At 45.4% G+C, this 18584-nt stretch overlaps 1 protein-coding gene across 1 annotated transcript in view; it reads right to left on the bottom strand.

Moving 5' to 3' along the window:
• The window catches only part of ITPRID2 (ITPR interacting domain containing 2), a 42911-nt gene extending 24851 nt beyond the window's left edge, over nucleotides 1-18060 (bottom strand). Inside the window, exons 1-10 of the mRNA XM_074145119.1 lie at nucleotides 17939-18060; nucleotides 17330-17608; nucleotides 17122-17170; nucleotides 11751-11800; nucleotides 10851-10907; nucleotides 8029-8065; nucleotides 6633-6731; nucleotides 5903-6111; nucleotides 4271-4959; nucleotides 588-660 (exon numbers count right to left, since the gene is read on the bottom strand). Of these exons, the coding sequence (XP_074001220.1) occupies nucleotides 588-660; nucleotides 4271-4959; nucleotides 5903-6111; nucleotides 6633-6731; nucleotides 8029-8065; nucleotides 10851-10907; nucleotides 11751-11800; nucleotides 17122-17170; nucleotides 17330-17549 (1483 nt within the window). The 5' untranslated portion in view covers nucleotides 17550-17608; nucleotides 17939-18060. The remainder of the gene's footprint in view (nucleotides 1-587; nucleotides 661-4270; nucleotides 4960-5902; nucleotides 6112-6632; nucleotides 6732-8028; nucleotides 8066-10850; nucleotides 10908-11750; nucleotides 11801-17121; nucleotides 17171-17329; nucleotides 17609-17938) is intronic.
• Between the last annotated feature and the right edge of the window lie 524 nt (nucleotides 18061-18584).

The following is an 18584-nucleotide window of genomic DNA, read 5'->3' as shown; positions in this document are numbered from 1 at the left end:
CTGGGCAACGTAACAATCACAAAATGAACTTAAAAATCAGATTTGTCCCCTCATAAAATACATACAAAAGAATTTGAAATGAAAGCACAAACTAAGTGAGCAACAAGAGAGCCAGTGCACGGAGGTTGCCATGCGAAGGACTATGACTTCTATGTGGGTGCAGAGACACCAGTCTTCTGTGCAGCCAGCTTGCAGATGTAGCGGTAGCGCATAGCAAAAAGCTGGATGTATCATGCAATTTATGTTTAAAACAATATAATTTTAGTTCAAGTGGATATCTTAAATTACAGGACCTGCCAGGGAAAAAAAAAAATCCCATAAAATCTGAATTAACATTTCAGTTCCTCTGAGCTATCATCAATTGTACAAAAGTGAAAACAACCAGTGAGGTTATAGGGCTATTGTCTTGCCTGTAATTTGGTTGCCACTTTGCAGTTCTGTTCTGTGATTTAGCTGAAAAAGAAACCCAGATCTTTTTTATTTCTAAAGAGGAAAGAAACTTCAGAAGTTTTAAATCTGAATCTTCCTTTCAGAGACAGAAGGACACTCAGCTGACTGCTGTCTCCCGGGAGTTGAAGTCTACTCACCTTTCCTTGACTTGGTCACTGCCAGCTGGTGAGAAGCTGGAACGTGCGGTAGATCCCCCTCTGTACTCTGGATCTATCAGGAAGAGGAGATTAATATTTTGTCAGGACAACTGGAATTTATGTTCCTGTGCTTAAAAATGCCCATACAGCACATGTTGGGGGGTGGTGGTTTGTTTTTTTTTCTCTAATCCAACAGCCTATAATGATTGAGGGAGTAAATCATACCTCCTTGAACCAACATATTATTTCATCAGGTACTCAGCAATGCCCCTGTAGGACAACAGTGATCCTTAGGACAGCACCTCTCACTCACAGAACAGGGCTCCCCTCCGGTTACATTCATCATGCAAAAAGCCCAGGAAATCATGTCCTGTGACACTACTGAGAGTTCTCATTTCCCCTTTCACAAAATACTGAAATAATTCTGTGAAAATACCTTTGACCACTTTTACACTACTACTGTCCTTTCCATTCAGCGCTCTTGGCCCCTCATTTGAATACACAGAACAAGCAAAATACATTTAGAAAAATATATCAAGAGGTCGGCACATAAGGATTGTCATCTGCTGCCCTACCAAATATTTCCCATGAGCCACCAATCCTCCAGAAGGACCCAGTCCCTGCCAGAACCTACTCCAGACTTCACCATGCCACTACTCGTGGAAATACTTCTTGTGTCTCCCAGTACGAAAAAAGAAGATAATGTATTCAGAGCCATGAAGATTTCAACTGGGAAACTTAAAACTATGTGAAAATTAATCCTATTACCTAATCACTTTGTAAAACACAGCCTTATTAAGAAAGCGGTTCTCAACAGGGAGGCCTTTGTTTAGTTCAAAAGCTAGAATATGTTTTCTCTTTTGTGTGCTACATAAAAAATCCTAATGGTTCACATGCAAGTCTACACGCACAAGAACCCCAATCCAACTACCCCACCACCCAATCCTTCCCTCTTACAGGCTGCCTGCCTAATTTCAAAACTACCAAGCAATTAAATTTTCATCTCTATTTTTGATCAACTTAAAAATGCAGAACCAGGGTACTGATGGTATTAAGCCCAAGTTAGTATTTGGCTAAAGAAGCAGCTATATTTGCATTGATATCATGTGCATAGCAGCCACGAGGGTGTATTTTCTCAACTACAAGAGTTTTGAGAAGTACTTGGCCTGAACTTTTCACCATTAGTAAGTGAACAGCATCGCTTTTGCACAATAAACCAAGAGGCTTCTGTTGCTTTAGGAAATGAAGGCTGTGTCAAAGGGGTAAATGCTTATTTTGTCCAAATGCAGGGGAGCATAGAAGGGGCTCACCATTTAAATTTAGGAAAAGTACCTTTTAAAAAAAAAAAAAGAAAGAAAAAAGGAACAGCAAGCAATCTTACAGGCCCTTTGATCAGACTGGCCTTCCAGAAAAGGTGAAAAGGTGTCTTAGTTCTCTCAAACCTCTAAGTTTCCGATGGCTACATTTGCCACCTCCCAACCTCCTCTTCTCATCTAAATACCCTCCATCTCCTGTCCTTGGCTGGGAGACAGCATCCTGGCTGCACCCGCGGCATGGCGCAGCTCTATGAGTGTGCAGAAGCACTCCCGTCTCCTTCCGTGTCCCTTCAGCCAATATTGATGCTGGTACACAACCTTCGGGACTGTAATTGGCCACCTCAGGAGCGGGTGTTTGGGGGAAATCCTGCCCTGACTCACTCCTGCACCAGCTATCTTCACAGCCACAGACTTTCGAAGGGCACTCAAACCTCCAAGGCATTCATAAGCATGGAAAGAGCTTCCTTGATATATCTGTCATCTTTCCTACACATATGAATGCACTCCAAGCCACACTGCAAAAACAGAGGGAGGAATCATTGTCACTGTTTCTAATACAGTTTGTTGTTCATTATACCCTGTTTAGAGCCACATGAAAATAAAATCACGCTGCTAGGTATTGTTCTAAAGTTTCTTCAACACAACCAAATCCCTCTCTCCTAGGGATCTGAAGCTAGTTGATACGTATATATTATATCATGCAAACAAAAATTCACCACAATCCCATCCCACATAACATGTTGCCTTGCCAAAACAGCTGTGTTTATGCACTGGCATCATTACTAAGTGTGTCAACCAAAACTTCGCAAACACATCGCTATTTGGCTTGTGCAGAATTCGGCAAGTCTTCTTCATGTCATAACCCTTTACATTCCAACTTACTCTAAAGGAAAATTCCATTCCCTTTTTTTTTTTTCTTTTTTAATTAGTTGTTTCAACTTTGCACAAGAGCACCAAAAAATGGATTTCTCCTCCGCGATGTGTGAAACCAGTTCAACTACCAAGAATATAGCAAAATGCATCGCTACTCAGCCCCCTCCCATTGTGCCAACTCAAACAGCTACACAACAAACCGGATCAAGAAAAATATCCAGCTGAAAACTAAGCCAGAAAAAATGAATAAATCAAAATACACGGGGTTTCTTTTTCCCCCCTCAGCTGGACCAGTCCTTTGTTCTGGTTCAGTAGATGGCCACACACCATGTGGGTCACGACACACAAGCATAAACAAGTGGCAGGAATTCCAAGAGCCTGGATTACCTTCTTCTGCTTAATGAGTGCCTTCAGCTAAAACATTAGTTGATCGAGAAGAGCCTGTGATGGCAGTAAGACACTAGACACAGTAACTACTAAACCATCACTTCATCATTCTCTGCAAAACTCTGCAGGTTTTCTATTCACTTGCTTTCTTCACTCATTTTGCCAATAAAATCACAATCCTTAATTTTATGTATCTGTTTCACATAGACAAAAAAGTTAACTGCTGAAGTGTTAACAAGACCCACTTTGAAACGTGTCCACAAAAACACCTACTAATTTAAATTAAAACAGATCTTAACAATCCAAGGTGTGAGTCTATGAAAAAAATTACATTCTTGAATTTGTAGGCTGCATATTTATTAGCCTAATTAACAAAGCACTTACAGGAATTTGGGAATTAAACCCCTTTGGGACAATTATCAATTAAAAAATGGATACATGCATTTATGAAGACATTAAAAGGCAGCTAGCACAGAATTTGCAACTAAGCCACCACCAAAGGCATGTCAAACAGCAACTTTCAGTGCGCTAATTTCCAGAGAACAAATCAACATAGACTGTCATCAAAACCAAAAGTTGCACAAGATGAGCACCTTACCCTACATGACAGCCCCTTTTCTTTTCATCCAACAACACGCTTGCTCCATCCACAAAATTATCCTTAATCAACATCAATTCATTTCATATCAATGAGTTTACTTTAAGGCAACAAAAATAAAGACTTCCACTAAGTCATTTAAGTGAAGTAAAAATTTAAAACCTAAGCCTTTTATATATACAAAGCCTAACCTAGATCTAGTTCCACAGGAATAGTTCCTAGTAGTTTTGCGAGTGACTGCAATTACCTGAGCTTGACGAGAAAAAGAATGAGAACTTTCCTGCTGACTCTCAGGAACAACAACAGCAGCAAAAGCACCAAGATATTTCATTAAGAGGATCAATTAGAGCAGCCTACTGAGAGCGAGCGACAACTGTCCTATCACTCGGAGAATTTAAAGTATTCCTGGAGAAAACTCTGTCAACTACACAGGAGGGAACATTCCTCTGCTGGCAGCCAGCAAGTTATGTAAACTGTATGCAAAAACAAAGTCATGTATCTCCACCTACCTCTTCCATCTCAAAGGAGTCCTTTTGCTGCAGCATTAGATTCATTATGGACGGGTTTGCAAGAGGAGCACAGGGGTCTCTACCTGGTGATGCCACGAGCAGCCTTTGCGTCGAGGTGCTGCTGTTGGATGTATTGGAACTGCTGCTAAGGCTTGGTGAGTCCAAAAGACCAGATTCTTCACACGGTCTATCCTGGGCGCTTGCCAACCTGCTGCTTTGCACGTCTGCTAGAGGCACAGTACCCTCTTGCTTATCATCAGCCCCAGCAGGAAGGTTTGCAGGATTATGTGCAGCATTTGTTTGACTACTAGCTATCTCCTCCTTCACAGTAGCCAAAAAAGAGGGAGAGTCTTTCCTTTTAGAGTACTTTTGTAATTTAGATTCATTTTTAACATCATTTTCCTCGCTCCCCAGTTCAGCTGGACTTTTCCCTTTTTCAACAGGTGAAGGACTTGAGCAGCCACTACCATCGGCTTGCTGTGTGCCGCACAGATTGAGCTTTGACAAGGTCTTCATTAACCGACTGGCTGTATTGCTGCGATTTAAAGGGGGAGGGCTGGATGCCTCTTTACTGGAAGACACTGAATTCATACTACCAATTTTCTGCAAAGGAGTCCCAGAGACTTGAGAATACAAAGAAGAAAAAGCATTGGCCACAGTAGTAAGCACTTCAATCTGACGAAAACGACCTGCACAAGAATGAAACATATGGTAGATTTTATGAGGACATTTCCTGCCATCACATTCCAGATCTGTTGATCCATTTCTACACAATGGTTTGAATTCTCAGAGTTCTCTTTCTTCATATCTGAAGAGGGAATTTTCATCATAATCTCTACCCACCAGCCTCGCCCCCCCCTCTTGCCTCAAATCTCTTCCTGCTTATATCAAGGGCCCCAAAGGTTGGCTGAACACTGCCTCATCCTGCAATGTGAAAGTGAGACCACACAGTATGAAAACATGGAAAAACCTTTGCAAGAGTCTTTACTAAATGCACAAGAACAGCATGGAAAGCTTTCTCAAAATCAAAAAAGGATGCAAGTATGCAAGTGCAAGTTAATTTACAAAGTGCTAGGGAAAAAAAAAGGGTTACTCGCATTGCGCTCTCCATCTACAACTACAGGAGGACATTTCAGCTATGCCCTCATTTCAGCAAGGCTCGTTACGGACCTAACAAAGCTCCTGCCCAAGTCAATAGAAATACTGGCCCAGATTTCAACAATGACAGAAGTAGGTCACTGCTGACAGCTTTCAAAAATCCCACCCCGATACTGAAGAACACAAGAAACAGATATTGCTATTTGTTTCAGCGATCTAAAGCTACAACAGAAGACAAGCTTAGGAGCAAGAGGCAGGAACGATACAAACCAGAAAGCGGTATATCTTACAGGATGCCTTTCATTTCCCTCCCCCATTATAAACCTCTTCCCCGTACCCCAAGGCATACAACACTTGATGGTCACCTCCTGCCGTATTTAAGACCAAGCAAGAGTTTTAGTATGGATTCTGAATGGAATTTGGCCTTTAGGCTGTAAAGGGGGGTTGCCAGAATATTAGATATACACGTTCTTTTGGAGTTGTTTACATAGTGCAAAAAAGTGAAAAAAAAATTTGCTTCAAAACCATACTTACTTGTTAAAGCAAAATTTGGATTTTCCACTTCCATGCGCTGTATTTGGGCATTCAAAAACACTTTGATATCTATTCCTCTGGCAAATGATGATGAATTAAAAAATCTTGCTGGAATTTTTGAAGCAATATCTGGTTCATCTCTTCCAAACCCAAGGTTATAGAGCACTTCTTCAGGATCTTCCTCATAAAGCTCCAGTAATTCAGAAACACTAGACAAATGAAAAGATGTTTACTGTCTACTTGTCTCCTTTTAAGACCCAGTCCCTTCTGTCCAACTGCTAATTCAGCCCAGTAGCCATCTCGATCTATTGAACTTTTGACTCCTACCCCTCAGCCTAGTTTAGGAAATAATTGTGGAGATCTCTGCATCTGAAGTTTTGGTTCCCATCAGCAGAGCCATCGGCCCGGACAAATCTCACATCCAATCCTGTAATTTTTAACATCAGCCCTTATTGTGCAGAGCTTGTATTTTAAAATATCATTAAAATTTCAGATGTTTCTAATGTTTAGGCCCATTTGTTAGTATTCACTGCAAACCACAACTGAAAACAAATAGCAGTTTTTCAAGCAACCAAATGAAAATTCCCTTCTCGGCTACTAAATGCAACAATGCACATAAATCAAGCCAAGTCCATTTAACTGAGGAACAGAAGATGTAAGTTTTGCCAGCAAAATGCAGCCAAATTCCACTGAACTGTGCCATGACCTTCAAAGCATAGTACTCTTTTACCTTGAAACAGTCGCACTGCTTTTTCCAGACCCGGAGGAGTTCATACTTCTCCCCTTCTGGTGGAACTGCAGCCTCCTCTCCTTTGCCAGCACACCATTGCTGTCAACACAAACAGAGAAGACCCCGGCGCTAAGCCCCTTTCGTTCGCCGACTCGACTCTCTCTCTTGCAGGAGAGCGAAGCCGCCAGCACTGCTGAATTTCTCTTTTCCCCTTCGGTGTTATCTGGTTTATATTAGCCATGTCATTTATTGAAATACAATAACAAAAGCAAACCCTGGGACGCCTCAGTAAAAATGTACGTAGACGGTAAGAATTTGAAGGCAAATGCAAGCTGAGAAAACAAATCCCTGATCTCCCTTTGCTGCCCCCACCCTCCCCAATCCCAACCTCCTCCAGCAAGGAAGCCCAGCCTCGGGTGAGCGCCCTGCCCTGCCTTTCCCTGCCTTCCCCATGCCGCTGCCTCCTCCAGCAGGACCACCTCTCCATGGCAGGGCCACCCCTCCATGCCTCAGGCACCCACCTCCCCTTCACTCCCAGCTGCCACCCACCAGCAGCCCAAGGCTGTATGCTGCCCTGGCAGCAGCCGGGGAAGCTGAAGAGGCTCCAGGCTGGAGGAAAGGGAGCAAGATGAGCTCCAACTCATACTGCTGGCCAGTTTCTTTCCCAATCCCAAACTATTTTCTCCCTGCATCTGGAGAAGCCGCCTCAGCATTAGGTGGTACCTTAGGCTCAAACATACTGTCACTGCCAATCGCTCTGGGGGACAGACTTTCTCAGGGTCAATTTTACTGTACAAATCCTAGCACACACACACCAGAACAACCACTGAGAAACCAAAGACGACAGAGGATTCACCTAAAAACACATTTACGGAGCCTGGCTGAGGAGGAGTGGTGAGGATGTTGCCCACATGGGCTGTGCTGGCATTTGCTGAAGTCTCAATGGGTTTTTAGTTTCAGCACATTTTATTTAGAAGTTCTCCCTGTAAAGCAGGAGCCTCTCCTCTCTCAAAGTCTTTTTTTCCCCCTACTCCCAAAGGACATCTGCTCTGAAAGATAAAACTAATTTTCCCTTGAAATTTCTGAAATGGTGAGGGATCTGAGGCAAAGAAAGTAAATCATACTTAGTTACTATTTGCTATTTCTCTGTTTTCCTATGGCTACCCCAAAATCTACATCAGGTCTGCTGGAAGAATACAAATCTGCAATTTTTTTTTGCATCTCCTAATGACTGTTTCTGTGTTACCTGGATCTTCTCCTTCCCTCTCACGTTAAAAGACACAAGCAAAAGAGCTTTAGCTCTGAGGCATCCTCCGCAACTCCACTGCCCCCTCTCCCTCCTGCCCTCTAGTATAAATATTTCTCTGAAGTAAACAAAAAAAAAAAAAATGTTTACCATGTTTCCATTTGGGTGTCACTCCGTAGATGATTAGCTGTGGAGAAATGAGAAGAAGTTACACACAGACCTCTTCAGAATTACACTGCCCACAACTGCTATGAAGAAGCAGGCAGCGAGCATGTTTACCAATACCCCTGCATAAGCCAGATTTTTCTCTTCCCATATAAATGTGATTGTCAAGGGTTTCTAGTGTAGAGCTGATATAAAGATAATCTGGTTTATTCAGGCTCTGTTTAAAATAAAATCTCCCTTGGACTAATGTTTACACACTGTCATTAATCACATTAACTTGAAATTTAACGTGCGGTAAGCTAGTAATTGTTACATAAACCATTTATTGCTTTGCAATTGAAGACACGATTACCAGCTGCAGGGCTGTTCCTGGGTAGGAAGGGGAGGAGGAGAAGCGGGCACACGAGGATTGCTCTGGTAGAGAAAGTAAAGAACATAAGAAAGGCAGCTGGCCCCTACGGCCAGGTACTGAGACTACAGTCATTAGTCGTTTCATCAGCACGGACCGCTCTCAGCTGCCTGTGCTGTGCAATCCATGGACAACTAGGTGAAGCCTGTGGTGCTGATGGGACCAGAGGCCACACTTGGAGTCAAGAGGGCTCTGGAGGGAGGCTGGCCGCCAGGTACTGAGCACCTGGTCACCAGCCTCCGGCAGGGAAGTCAGGGCTTTCTGCAGCTGGACTGGCCCAGCTCCACACGGGAACATCCCAGGCAGCATTATTCCTTCAGAAAATCAACACCCTGTCAAGCCAGAGGGTTGAGCCCCAGCCTTAAATTATGGGTTTCCCAAGAGGCAACTCAAGTTTAATAAACTTGCCCCAGGAGACAGGCAAAGAGCATGCATATGTTATAGCAGCCCTCAGAATCAACTATGAAAAGAGCAAAGTAATGTCAAATGTGCTGCCAGGAAAGCCCCATATCTCGATTTGCTGTGCTTGCGGGATACACTCAGCAACTGAGAGCAAAGCATGGAAACCTCACAGCCTCTCTCTTCTTTTCAGAAATAATAATATAATAAATAATATTCACAAAGGATATTATTAGTGATGTTAGGATTAGGGCTCATTTGTGGCCAATATTAGCCTATTGCCAAAATGCAGATACCACATCCCTTTTTTTTTTTTTTTAAATATTCTTGCCTATAATATGATGGTAAGCCTCTCTATATGGATTAGCTGGTGACTTGTTTGAACAGCTAAACCACAGATTTTAACAGCTGAGTGGGAGGCTGGGGTTACAGGACCCTGCCCATGCCCTCCAAACGATTCACACAGAGCTCTGGCTTGTCTCTGGACTCAGGCAGTCAGGGATGCACAAGGGCAGTCCATTCATACCAGCCTCAAAGGGGCTGTCTGTCTGGCAGGGCAGGCAGCGCCGCTCCAAGCAGCTCTGTTGTCCCCTTGTTCTCAGATGGGAAGCAAAGCCCAGCAGAAACACATGCATCCTTAACCAGGAAAATCAACCTATGATTCTAGTATTGGGACCTTTGTAATCTGAAAAGGAGCGAAACGACCTTCTACCTGAATCACGCTAAAGGTTCATAAAAACCAGAAATCTTTGGGAATGATAAGGAGAAAAAATTGAAAAGAAAAAAGGGACATGATGACTCTTGTATTCTTGGTCATACGCTCAGAGCTTGGATTATCGTTACACAGAAACTCTTCCTAGGAAATCTGTGTACTGCAGGCAACCTAACAAGCAGAAAAGACTGTCAGAAGGAAAATTTAATCCTATTTAATTTATTGCAGTAAGAAACTCATTTACTGCTTCTCCATCGTTATCAGATTAAGGTCATTATCAGATCAACTGTTTTCCTTGAAAGTCTTGAATCTTTAAAAACTAAAGCTATTTCCTTCCTCCAGGCCCTGTCCCACTACTTTGACACCACTAGCAAGACTGCTGTGGAAAAAAGGGCTTTCTACCATACAAGTTGCAAAAGCTGTAGTTCAAAAACATTAAGAGCTGAAGGGGGTGAGCGGGTTTGCCTTTTTTTTTTTCTTTTTAAGACTGAAAATAAACATTGCTTTATATCTCCTATCCTGTAGATAACCCCTGGACCCAGTCGGTGAGACCGTTTTTTGCTACTTTATTTCAGGATGCTGCTTTTTGAACAGGATCCACAGTGCTTTTGTTCGTATGTTTGTTTATGGACACCTCTAACATATGATCAACAGAGAGGTGAAAAGTCTTTTTCTAACAAAGAAGTCCATGAACAGCCACATCTCCTTCCCTTTAAAAAAGGGAAGAGAAAGAAAAGGCAAGCAGCTAGTGACAGCAAAGTGCATATCGTGGCTGATCCAAAATACTTACTCAGCTTTAGTTCTTTTAATTTTTAAAAGCGCCTAGTCCCTTAATGGATTTGCCTCTTGGCTGACAGAATTTCATTCCTCCTTTCAAAAGCCTGCACATGCCACTCCCAGGGGATTCAGTGGAAGTGGGGCATGCACGGCTGCCAAGAGTAACCCATGGACAAGAAGTGCAAGAAACCACTTTCTCACAGCTTCAGTGAGTGCTCCAGGCTGTGCTGCTGCCGTGGGCATTAGAATGAGAAGGTAGAAGCAAATTCAGGGTTGCTTCTGACCTTTGGGTTAGACCAGAATGTTTAACACCAGCAACAGTCTATTAGACTCAAAAGGCAAATCTTCCTCCATTTAGAAAAGTGTGCTTCATGCTGGTTTTCTAGCCAGCTTTATCAACTAACTGCCTTTGACCAGAAAGGAAATGCTGTCTTTCAAAATAAAAATCAGATGGCTGAACACTTTTCATTTTTTTTTCTAAAAAGAGAGTCATAATCCTGCCACACCCACCTTCAGCTCCCAGGGATAAGTCATCTTCAAAACTTCCTCCATTTCTCACCAGCATGCCTGAAAACGTACAGTGAGCAGTTCAGCAACCAAAATGCTGCAGCGTTTTCTTTCCAAGAGCTTAACTAAAGATATTAGCAAGACACTTCACTTGATACAACAGGATATAACCAAACTATATTTACAATCCCTGTGTTACTCATATACTAAAAACGCACTAGGAAGTGAGAAGTTACATTTGAGAAGATAGAAAAATTATTTTGAAAGAGAACGACTACAACACTGCTTTAGTTTTGTGCTCAGAAACATCCCTGAGTCAACCTGCAAGCAAATTAACTGCAAGTGGTAAACCTGGAGGTACCACCCAACACATCTGTACCTTCTGCTGCTACGTTATCTATCCTCCGGACATCTTACCAGGGGGATCCAGAGTCTGAGTCCAGTTTAGGCATTCCCCTCTCTCTCCCTGTACCGGATTAAGAGTTGAAGTAAAGACTCCAGGCACAGCAAGTAATTCCTCTGCACCCTGTCACTACCTGCACATTCTCACTGTACTTTGAACTTTAGTATTCAGACCTGCTCATATAGTAAAATTTTCAGGTGTGGCAACTGGAGTTATTAGAGGCAGAGACTGCCTAATGCTCGCCAGCTTGGAGAGGAAATTACAACCTCCCTGTGCTACACATTTTGTGGGTTTTTTTAGGGCTTACTAAACTCTCCAGAAAGACTTATTCAGGATCTTTTCCCCCTTCTCTAGTTTCTCGGGCACAACTGCTTCACAGTGAGAATTCAGCAGCACTGACTAGGCTGTGCTTTGTGTTAAAGAGCCGAGGTCTCAGGTGAACATCCATGAAAGCACCGTTCCCAGGAAAAGAGGTTTCAGTAGGTAAAGCCTTTCCTTACCCTTCAACAGAGGAATGCTTTGCTCATCCAGGGAGGCTCCCAGAGGCGTTCTGAAACCATAGAAGGGATTAGTACTACTTTAAAAACTTGCTGCTTCATGTCCTTCCTTACAGCGTGTAACAAGCTTGTGATAGCAGCAGTTGTCCCTCCCTCCGCCCCCAGAAAGCACAAACATCTGAGGACTGGCAATAACTTCCTAAACAATCCCCAGCCCTCTGAACAAATACGCCTTGTAGGGAAAAACAACAGAACAGGTTAATAATAACTGCATAGCTCAGACACCAGTTTGTGACAGAGCTTTGGGGTCAGCAGCCCTCTGTCGAGGAAAATCACGGGCTTCTCAGCAAAACACCTAGAAAAAATGAGGATGGGATTTTGAATGCACTAATTCAAACTCACGTATATGACAAAAACTGTTGCCATTTTTCTACACATACAAAAATTCTTGGAGAGATGGGTGAAAAGCTGTATTTGGGATCAGGAACAAGATAACAATCTTGACAGCTATGTTAGCTGTCGCTTGCCAGTTCTGATACTTCATAGACTCTTGACATTGGCTCTTATTTGGCTGATCCCTCCTGTTGCTGCTCCCTGAAGGGCAGGGCATCTGCTGAACCTCATGATGCCCAAAAGCAGCAGCAGAAAACGCACAAATGACAGGTCCAATCCCTCTCTGGGTTCATGCTACACTTGTTGACACTAGCTGGATGTTTCCACATCTTGTCTCTGAGACATGTTTAACCAAAGGCCTGTCACTATTAAGTAGCACAGCATTAACTCTCAAAGCCCAAAACAAATTCAGAAATATAATACTCATAAAGAAGTGAAAAGTAGATGATTTATATGACTATATTATGTATGTTTCATTCAGGTTTTTAATTAGAGAAATGCATAAACCTGCCCAAAGACTTGAAAGTAAACAGTGCTCTGATACAATATTTGTTTTGGTGCCATGGCCAAATTAAGCAACGAAAGTTTGCATCTGCTTTCTAACAGACCTTACACTTCACAACCTGTTTTTTCTTTCCACTCTGAAAAGAGTTCACTCTTTCCACGTCTGGCCTGCTGATAGGGAGCAAACTCACTCCGATATGCCTTTTGCAAAGCAAAGCAAAGCCCCACCGTGGTGAGAGGCCAAGGGAAACAGCCGGAGCATACAGGTGCATGAGTCTGTTCCGGGTGACAGGACAGACTCCGCCGAGACTCAGATCTCCTGAGTTTCTGTGTGTCTGTCTTGTCAGGGTTTGAAAAAACTTAGGGCCTATTGTCTAAACCTGTCACGCTACAACAAGCCTTATGTTCTGAGGTAATAACTATGCCAGTTGTTTACTCTCTGGCTTTGATGGGTACGCTCCCATCCTTTTCCCTCTCGTTCCCCAGTAGCTACTTCCAGGTCTCTACTTTTCAATGCAGAAATGTGCTGACAGTGACTTTGACAGCCAAGGTCAGTGCTGCACACACCGGCTGGCAGAAAATCGGGAAAGCAACCATCGAAGCTGGCATTTTCTTTCAGAAATTAAGTCCGTCACCTCTACAGCATGTTAGCAGCTACCAGAAGTCAAAGCAGCCCTGTCAACCACACATCTGCTGCCCTGCTTGCACTGCTGCACACAGGCACAGCTGCCTTCACACCCCCTGCCTTTGAAAAATTTGCATTTAAGAACTAGACGCAACACGAGTTTAAACAAGGAACAAGTATCCACGCAAAAATCCTCTCGGATGACAGCATGGACAGCTCTGCTTTCTGTGCCAGGCTGTTTTACACCAGCAAAGCCCACGAGCCAGCTTGACTGGCTCTGTCTCAGAGCAGCTCTGTGCCCTTGGGAAGGTTAGGGCTGGGGGACCCTTCCACGGCCTGGTCGCTCAGGACCAGGTCTCCCTGCTGGAGGTGCATCATGGCAGGTCCACAGCACATCCCAGCAGCCTTCACATGGTGGCCGGGGAGGAGCAGCGCAGGGAGGCCAACAGCAACCAGAGGGCAGCCAGAGCAAAGAGCAAGTAAGCATGCGTGTGCCTGGATCAAGGGATCCTAGGGTTTTGCCATTTGTTATTGCATTTTAACATATATGGCAATAACTTGTCTCAGTACCGGAATACAAGAGAACTGATTGAACTCTCAATGCCCACATTGACACGGGCACTGAGCAGGGAAGAGGACCATATGCAGCCTCAAGGCCTCCTCTCATCCCAGAGGCTGATTTTCTTGGCTACCAGTTGTGGCAGGGTGGTCTTCAGGAACAGGACAAGGATTTTGCACTGTGCTGTAGAAGTGTTTAAACCTCAGCTTTTAAAGCCTTAATTGGGTAGGAGCCATGTTTATTTTAAACTTGAAGCAAAAAAATCTTTTCTTTCTGAGGCATTTCAAGAACTTGCTTCCTGTGCATCTAAAGATGTCTCCTAAATACCTCCTGCAAGCCCTGTATTACTAGCAGAATTTAAATACACTGAATCAAAAAAAAAACAACACCACCAAAGAGTTGTCAAAAATTTCTTCTTTTCTCTCAGTATAATACAAATACTTGTGCTTCCTGTCTTACAAGAGTTAAAACTGAAAACCTTTGTAAGCTTTCTTACTACTTCAAAATGCCTTCTCAAAATACTGGGGAGAGAGCAAAGGATGCCTTTCTCAAAGGCATGCAATTTCCAAAATATCAGTGAACCAGAAACTCTGGGTAACATCTGACATTTCTTAAGCCTCCATAATTCTTATCACAGTGAGACACACGTTTCTTTTTTTTGTTTTGTTTTGCTGTTTGGGGTTTTTTTTAAAATAATAATTTTTAAAAAGTGTCTACCCAGTTAAATAGCATGGGATATTAGGAACCCTCTGCTCTTCTCCAAAGCAGATGTGAAACAGAGATGCCAAGTAATAAGAGCCCCAAACCGCTAACACGAATATCAAGGGACAGCTAGTAATTCTTTTTATCCCCATTATAACACTGTTGATGCTTTTGGAAACAAACAAAGGAATAAATCTTATAAGCAGATCTACTTATGCAGTGGGTTGATACTAAGTTTTTTGTGCTGCTGCCAACTCAAAACAGAAAATGAGATTTGAAAAGTGCCAATTTTCTTCTAATGTACAGTTCACAAAAGCTTATAGAAACTCAGACAAAATGGGAAGGACTGCTTTTAGAAAATACACAACAGAGAAAATACTTTATTTTTGGAACTGAATGTTCACTTGTAGTAATGGTTATATTTTTGCAACAGAGCTATCTTGTAAGAATGAGATTGTGTGATAGACCAGAAGCAGAATCTCAGTCTGCACTTTGTAGCAATCAAAGCTCCACAGCAAAAGCAGTGTTATTAAGCAAATAAGAATTATTAGAGAGGACAACAACTGCAAATTTCACAACAATTGTTGTTTTAAGTATTCTTTTTTAAACAACACACTGCTGTGTCTGTAGGGCTATTCTGTCATCTGTTACGCTGTTCTCTCTTCCTATATACATTGTTATCAAGAGACAATCAGTTCAGGGTTTCTATACACACAGTCACTTTATAACAGTGCAGGTTGAGAACACAAGATTCTTCTGAAAAGATTTATAACAGTAAATAGCTATACTTTAAAAAACTTCTGTGGAAGGGCCACAATGGGTTTCACAAACATGCATTAACTAAATTTGCATCTATGCCTTAGCAAGAGGGTAAACTTGTGCTTAATTTCCTTATGTGCAAAATATGGAAATAGAGTGCAAAATATGATTTTGGGAATCAACTGTATTTTGGGAATCAACTGCCAGAGATCCAAACACATTCCACAGAAGCATTTGGTGCCAGTTTTAAAACAGATAGTTACTGGAGCACACGAATAAAAATGCAAGCTTTGTGTTATTATTCAAGATTTGTGACCATCTATTAGATGTTCACATTGTCAGTTTGCAGTTTTGTGCTATTACTTAAAATTCTGTATGGAAATGGTAAGGGTGATGGGGCCAGGGAAGGTTCTAGACAGAAATCCTGCAGATATGGAGAGAAGTGGCACTGCAGCATTAGGAAGAATTTCTCTCTCAGGGGCCTCTTCCCCCTCCACTCCTCCATTTTTTCCCCTCCCTGCTCAAAAAAATACTTATAATAAAGCACAAAATTTGTAACACTTGTTTTTAAGGATATACTTTGCCACACCAACAGGACACCAGACTTCAGGTAAAGTCAGAAAAACCTTCTACTGTTTTGGCATTCTGGAAGAATGGCCTGTCAGGTCCGAACATCATATTTTAGGGATAGAGTATGATTTCAAGCCTCTAGCAGCAAACGCCCCCTTCAAGGCACAGCTTGCGGATATCCAGAGAAAACTACCGAGGACCCTGCATCTATAAAGCAATCCATGCTTCAGTTACAGGAGTAAGCTCAGCTCAGCCACTTATTGGATCAAAAGATCACAAAGGCACAGCTAATCTCAGAGGTAATTTTTTGTCTTAACATAGCGGCTCTCAAAAGGAGAGGGAAACCAGAAATATCAAGTAGGGGAGGTCTTGAAAAGTCGTTGTTAACTACTGGAAAGCTAATTGTTACATTCCCCCCAACAACTCTGGCTCCAAGGGCTGCTAGGATTGAATGAAGAAAAAGACGGGACAAAAGCAGCTGCTACTGGATGTAGCATTTATGCTTTTATGTGACTACGGATGATGAAAAACTAATGCTGTCAGCCTCTTCCCAACGCGAAGAAAGAATTTTATAACAGAAGCACAGAATATATATACCACATCCCAAGTTAAGGGCGACAGGACATTGAGAGAGACCTGGATAAATCAAGTTAGTCTAAATTGTGCCATCACTCCTGAAGACCCCTAAGCACAGTGGCCACTGCTGTGTAAGCTCTGTGTCCTTAAATCTGCAGCAAAAGCCAGGCAAGGAAACGGGGCGACTGTAAACTGAAGCCCCTTGGTGAGAAAGGGAGCAGCTTCCAGAAAACCGCTGCCTTCCCTCAACTGAGTTCCTCCCTCAGTGGTTGAAAGTCTTCACCCTCATTAGAAAGGCACCAAGGAGGTAAAGGAGCCAAGAGCCAGCTCTTCTCTAGCCATACGTACATGCACTACTGCTCCCCTTGTAAGCAGAAGGCATAGCCCATACAATACCGAAGGGTACCCCAGGAAGGCTCGTGGCATTGCTGATAGCAGACACTGCTCCAGAATGTAGAGATGCCCACGCGAACCCACAGGAGAAGACACTGACGAGATTTCCTCCCCTCCACTACGTGGGAGCTGCCCGGCCTGCCACCCTGCGTGGGGAACCGTGGGGCTGCGGGCTCTCTAGCCCCGTGGGGGACCGTGGGGCCGTGGGCTCTGGCCCCGCATCTGCAGCCACCCACCGGCAGCGGCCGGAGTGGGGCGGCGGGGGCAGGGGCTGGCTCGGCGGGAGCACCCACCTGCAGTCCTTCAGCCATATCGCGATCTTCTCGTTGGGAACGCTGTGGCCTTAAGGGCAGGGCAGGAGAGAAAAGCCGACAGTCAGTAACAGCCCGTCCGTCAGCGGCGGACCCCCGACACCACCCCCACTACCAGCCCGCGGAGCTCCCGGGGGTCCCAGGGGCCCGCGGGCTGAGGCCCCTGCCCCGCAGCCCCCCCGGCACTGACCTGCTTCTGCGGCCAGCGGCAGCTCTCCGCCGGCGAGATCCTCCTCCTCCTCCTCTTCCTCTTCTTCTTCCTCCTCCTCCTCCTCGCCGCGGGCCAGCGCCGCCGCCGCTGCCGAGAAATCCTCCGCTTCCGACGCCTGCCAGGAGTCCCGGCTCTTGGCCCAGGCCTTCCTCTTCTGGGTCGCCCCTTGCCACTCCTCCGCCACCGGGGGCTCCTCCATCGGGACGGCGGCGCCGGCGGGGGCTTCACGCCGGGAGGCGAGTGCCGGAGAGAGCCAGCCTGCCGGGGGAAGGAAGGGAAGGGGAGCCGTGCCGCCCGTCCGTCCGGGGGCCGCGACCGGGGACGGGCCGCCGGGGGGCGCGGGGCCGCCGTCCGCGCAGCCCCGCGGGAGCTCCCGCCGCCCCGCCCCGCGCCCACACGCGATCACACCCCGGACCGCCCCCAGACCCACTCACCGCCGCCGGCGGCCCCCCCCGGATCGCCCCTTTACGGCCGCTCCCGGTCCCGCAGGTGCTAGCCCCGGCCCGGCTGCCGCTGCTGCCGCCCGCCACGCAGGGGGCCGGGCTGGGGTCCGCCCGGCCCGGTGCCTGCCCGCGGGTGCTCACTTACATATCGCGCCGCGGGGAGGCGGCGGCGGCGGAGGCTGCGCCCGCCCGGGCTGCGGACGGCGGCGGCTCCGGCTCTGGCTCTGACTTCCTCATACCGCTGCGGGGAGAAAACTCGGCGGCCACGTGATGGCAGCGGGGCCGGCGGCCCCTCTCGCCTCCCGCCGCGGCCGCCCGCGCAGCCCGCACCGCCCGGGCGGAGCCGCCTCCGGGCAGGGATGCGGGAGAATCGGGATTTCGGGCCGGCCGGTGCGGGGGCGGGAGGGCTGGGGTCCCCAGGGAGGGGGCTCTGCGGCGCCCGCGCTGGGGGGAAGGGTGGGCCGTGCTGGGCTCAGCGGTGGGCATGCAAAGGATGTTTCCAAATCAAAACGCGTTGCAGAGCAGGCAGGAGAGTATTTGTGATGGTTTCTCCTCGAGGAACTGGAGTACTGGGAAGAGGGAAGGCACAAGTAGACAAGTATCTTGGGTGGGCACACACAGCTGAAAGAGTAGAGTAGCTGAAAGAGTAGTAGTAGTAGTCTACTATTTAGAGTAGATATTAGGAAGAAATGCTTTACTGTCAGGGTGACACTGGTACAGGTGGCTGACATAAGTTGTGGGTGCCCCATCCCTGGAGGTGTTCACGGCCAGGTTGGATGGGGTTCTGAGCA

Source organism: Numenius arquata, chromosome 3 (genome assembly GCF_964106895.1).
Source record: "Numenius arquata chromosome 3, bNumArq3.hap1.1, whole genome shotgun sequence".
NCBI lineage: Eukaryota > Metazoa > Chordata > Aves > Charadriiformes > Scolopacidae > Numenius > Numenius arquata.
This window is presented reverse-complemented; position numbering and strand designations above follow the sequence as displayed.